General features: G+C 39.9%; 1 protein-coding gene across 3 annotated transcripts; it reads left to right on the plus strand.

Annotated features, from left to right (window-relative positions):
- Nucleotides 1–521: 521 nt before the first annotated feature.
- LOC113071797 (uncharacterized) lies at nt 522–4,316 on the plus strand. 3 transcript variants are annotated; one of them, XR_003280238.1, is made up of 12 exons: nt 522–803; nt 1,226–1,364; nt 1,449–1,529; nt 1,616–1,987; nt 2,153–2,248; nt 2,334–2,563; nt 2,767–2,945; nt 3,037–3,124; nt 3,255–3,600; nt 3,712–3,829; nt 4,125–4,216; nt 4,299–4,316. XR_003280238.1 is itself a non-coding variant. In XM_026245111.1 (9 exons), the coding sequence occupies exons 1-9, from the start codon at nt 537–539 to the stop codon at nt 3,471–3,473; spliced, it is 1,671 nt and encodes a 556-aa protein (XP_026100896.1). In that variant the 5' UTR covers nt 523–536; the 3' UTR covers nt 3,474–3,705. The 3 variants fall into 3 exon arrangements, 1 of the variants encoding a protein (XP_026100896.1); XR_003280239.1 differs by lacking the exons at nt 4,125–4,216; nt 4,299–4,316 and adding an exon at nt 4,031–4,115; XM_026245111.1 differs by lacking the exons at nt 3,712–3,829; nt 4,125–4,216; nt 4,299–4,316 and having other exon boundaries at nt 523–803; nt 3,255–3,705.
- The last annotated feature ends 326 nt before the right edge of the window (nt 4,317–4,642 follow it).

Below are 4,642 nucleotides of genomic sequence, written 5' to 3' on the forward strand. Positions count from 1 at the left end.
AAAAAAATCAATATTTTGAGTTAGTCTCTGCATAAAAATAAGTTTTGATTACATTTCTAGCGAGAAATATATATTTTATTTTCAGAATATTCACTCAGTGGATGTACATAATCACTCGCTTGTTCGTTGTTGCGAAGATTTTTCTGATTTTGCCAGAATAACGTGAAACTGCAACGTTTTGGTTGCTATGGACGCTGCTATCGCCTAGCATAGCTGTGGCCCCAGATTCCACATACTCTTCCTTGCGATTTCGCTCCGTCTGACAGACCAAACCCCTGCCCACTATATGCGTTTCGTCTGAGGTTGATTTGCTGAACAACACATTAATCCATGGCAGCGGGAGAAACTAATGTTGACAAAGTGACGAGTTACGATCAGTCCGCTGTTTTTAATTTTGACATCTACCGGAACACCGGAACCTCTGTGCATTTTTTTATGGTTATTATTGTCCTCTGGCATGGTTTTAATATTGTTGTTCATATTTTCCTTCTCATTTTAATGTTTCTCTTTGTATTTTTTTTTTTTTTTTTTTTTTGATGTATGGCATAATAAAAAAAATAAAAAATAATAACCTCCGTGCATTTGTGTGGTGCGATCTCATTGGTGGGTGTTGGGTGTTGACGCGTCAAGGCCCCACGAAGAAGAAGAAGAAGAAGACGAAGAATACGAGGGAAAATAAGCAGGGAAAGTTAGACAAGGAGGAAAAAGAAGCGTGGAAAATTAACTTGACCAAGCTGAAAATGAATCACCTTGACCCCGAAGATGCCATATTCCTGGTTGATGCATTCCTGGATGAGTGCAAGGTAAATAACATCTCAGTTGTGGAAAAAGTATACGAATTACATACTAATTACAATGTCTAAGACCATAATAGGCTCTGAGGTATAGCAGGGAAGAAGTATCAATGTGCAAAATTGCAACACTCCAAACAAAGTGCAACTATACAGTACCAGGTTAAATTTCTTTATTCAAATGCAAGCTATAGTGCTGAGCTGAGCTGAGTTCACACGTTAGAGCCAGTGAGAGTTTAATTCAATATTCTGTCAAAACGTTTAACTTTCTTTTCTATTTTTCAATGAAGAACGGGTTTTCTAGACAGGGCCACAACCGTTAGACTGAATTTTTACAATGTAATATTATAACATTGGTTTTATAATGAGATGTTTATAGGTGGTGATAACCTTGGTGGGTGGTGGTTTATTCTGTGGCTTAATTGTTTATTTAGGTGGATCAGCATGGACAAACTAAAGGAGGTTCAAAACAATCCACAAAGTTGTGTGTTTGGCCTGATGAGGACAAAGATGGTCAACCTCTGCCAAAAAGATGTAGAGCTGGAGAGAAACGAAAGCGAGATTCAGCTACTGGTTGGTTTTTTGTCTGTTTTTTCATCATTAGTTGCATTCATTATTTATTGAGCAAGTTCTAAATTGATATTTATATTTTTGCAGTTTCTTCAGCAAGCGTTAAAAGCGTGTCCTGTGCTCCGTCTACCAGCACAACTGAAGACACAGTGATCATCGAAAATTTTGTTTTTTTTCCCTTAATACTTTTTTCCACATTTGTTATGTGGTAATTGCCCAGATTTAACAATGCCTTCTTCCATTTTCATTTTCAGACTCCCTCATTCAAGATGTCCGAGAACTCTTGGGAAGTGGTGATGAACAGTCTTTCCCCTCAGAGTGGAGTAACAGGCAAACTACCTCTCTGGAGAATTGGACAGTAATGAGGCCCTTCATGGTGAACAATATGTTGCCATCTGAGAAGCCCAAGGAGGGGGTTTGCCATCACTGTGGACACAAGGCTGCAGTAGTGATGTGTAGGGACTGTTTACCACGATCACTCTACTGCACAGCCTGTGACCTTTCCACACATGAGGCCCTGGTGCTTCATAACAGAGCATCCATGGTGGAGGGGTTCTTCAGACAACTGCAGCCATCCACTTTTGTTCAGCAGCACGAGGGAGGGAAATTCTCCTATCATGAAAAAGGTGGTTTTTAAGTCTCAGGTTATATAGGCTGTTTTACATTTTACACAAATCCTGGTTTACTCCAACAAACATGCTGGATTAAGTTGTGTTTGATAGAAACAACACCCTCTCTGTTGAGTTTTGGGTTCCATTTACTCTAATATGTAAACTAATTCTGCTTTTTAGATTGCATGTTACCAATCGTTCCTCCCTGCTGCGACTGCTCCACTGGGCAAACAAGCTTTTCCAAGGGAAAGCCAGTTATTTTAATTGGAATGAATGGTAAAAAAATTTTTTTATTATTTCTTCATATTGTGTTTTTTGTTTCTTGTGAACAAGAGATAATTGTTTTTGTCTGAAATTTCAGGAAGATACAACCTCTTCCTTCCATCAGTAAACTGCTCCTGTGGAAAAACCTTGCCAGTGACCATAAGTGATCTGGTTGAAAGTGGTTACTGGCCAGCCACTGTCAATTTTGAGACCTTGTACATGGTGGACTTGTTCACCACGTATGAGGATCTAAAAATCACTGCCCCAGGGATGTCCAGACAAGCTTTTGTCAGCATGCTCGAGTGTCGTACAAAACTCTTCGGGCGAGTGAGTGGACTCATCATTTAGTTATCCTGTTTGGATCACCTTTTAGAGATTCATAGAACAGATTCATTGTTAGGACTTGTTGTTACAATCCCCAAAGTTTCAGCACATATTTCTTGACAGAGCCCTTTCTTCATCATGACCACAGTCTAAAGCCAACCTTCGACACAGTTACTTACTTTTTTGTTTTTCACTTTTGCTCTAAGAGTGGTAAGATTTGTGGGGACACAATGCAGAGGGCCTTCCTCGAATGGGCCTATGCCAAATTTGAGGTTGACAAGCTGTCTCAGGTCCAGCATTTTCAGTGCCCTGCATGCACACCATCCATGTTGGCAGTTGCAGTGGATGGGAACCGCAAATTATATCGTTTCAAAAGCCAACCAGGGTGTGTAACATTCATGTACAATGAAATGCTAGTGAGCCACAAATTACTTTTATACAGTAAATTTAACCCACATCTAAATATTTCTTTCAGGACCTGATGGGTTTTTTGATGGAGTCTTTTTGGACAATGATGCTGATGTGTCCTCCTTTGTTGATTACATCCATGAAACAACTGGACATGTAAGCTAAATTTATATTTCATGTGTAACACCACAATTTTACATTTTTATGAATGCTTGCCAGTTTTTTCCCCAAAATTTAAACATTATTTGGTTTGCATCAAATGCCATAATACCATGATCTTTTTAAGAATCCAGGGAAAGGGAGATGTGGTGCGGGTCAGTGGACCGCAGCACGAGAGTCTGCCAACAAGTCTGGAAGCAAACTAGACGAGGAAGGTGTTGAAGTTGCTGTCTGCCGTCATGGGGTTTTGCTCAAGGGACTGAATATGTTCCGTGGAGAAATATTTGCATACCCATTATCTCCAGAAACAGCTAGCTTCACAGACCGTCCAGTTTTTTTGCTCTGATGTGGTCTGCAAATATTGGCCATATCTGCAGAAAGTTGTGGGCCACTGTCCAGAGTTGGAGGACTTGCTGAACATGCGCCCATTTCTCTCCATCATGCATGCAAAAGCGCATTCATGGATGTGTGAGGTAATAATGACAATTAGATGTATTACTTACCATTTGCAACACACATTATGATTGTCTTTCCTCTGCCCCTACTTGTTGTTTTCCAAATTATAACATTTAAATGTGTTTCAGTTAAAATGGGGGAGACGCAATCAAGAAGGAGCTGGAACAACAATCGGGGAGGAGGTTGAACAGGTTAACAGCTTCCTCTCTCGAGCAGCCATATGTTCCAAGTACATGTCAAAAGCCGGTAAGCATTTTTCATGTAAAGTTGTGTCCAAATTGAGACCAAGTGGTTTTAACACTAATGCTCGGCCTTTGCTTTTTAGAGTTCCATGCATAGGTGCTCCCTTAGAAAACAACTGTCTAGTCAGCACTTTTACACTGATCAGGATTCTCTTAATAATAATTTAACTTCTGACACGTTAATTAATTGTATGATTATTTCCAGGTTTATGTGACAATATTAGAGAATGATCAATGTAGTATCTGACCTGTGGTCCTCACTGTGAACCTAAATTACTGCACATACATTGCGTGTCAAGTTCGCACAGACATGCTAACTATCCAGGCAAGTGGCTGGAACAAGCGAAAGGCAGAAAACCTTGACCGGACACTGGCCAAAAGATACATCAAGGTACAACTAGGAAAATATGTATAATAACATTTTTGTTTTTAAATTCTCAGCATTTGTTAACAAGGATATTTCTTTTGGATAGACTGTACAAAGGATTGCATAGGCAACAAAGGACCTGGAGAAACTCACAACTGAGTTATCTCTACAGCAAGACACAGTCCAGCAGTGGGTGTCTGATGTGCAGCAGTGGACCTCAGGTACTTTGAAAAAATTATTTGATGCGATATTTTAAGAATCATAGGCTCTGCTCTTGTACAGGGCATCTGAAAATAGGCTGATTGTAAACTGAAATTGGCATTAATCAATTTGTTTGTTGTCGTCCAAAGGAGCAACAATCCAAAATGACCTGCAGAGGACCATCGAGGGGCTATATTTGGGCATCAAACAGCGAAAATTTCAGCTGTATCGTCAGTCTGGTGAGAGCAG

Source organism: Carassius auratus, unplaced genomic scaffold (assembly GCF_003368295.1).
Source record: "Carassius auratus strain Wakin unplaced genomic scaffold, ASM336829v1 scaf_tig00008137, whole genome shotgun sequence".
Taxonomy (NCBI): Eukaryota; Metazoa; Chordata; class Actinopteri; order Cypriniformes; family Cyprinidae; genus Carassius; species Carassius auratus.

Bases quoted from the DNA above. Each gene is read 5' to 3' on its own strand.
- LOC113071797 (XM_026245111.1), top strand. From the start codon at position 537: ATGTATGGCATAATAAAAAAAATAAAAAATAATAACCTCCGTGCATTT. The intron at 1,365-1,448 runs GTTGGTTTTTTG...ATATTTTTGCAG, and splicing joins AAAGCGAGATTCAGCTACTG to TTTCTTCAGCAAGCGTTAAA. The intron at 1,530-1,615 runs TTTTTTTTCCCT...TTTCATTTTCAG, and splicing joins AGTGATCATCGAAAATTTTG to ACTCCCTCATTCAAGATGTC.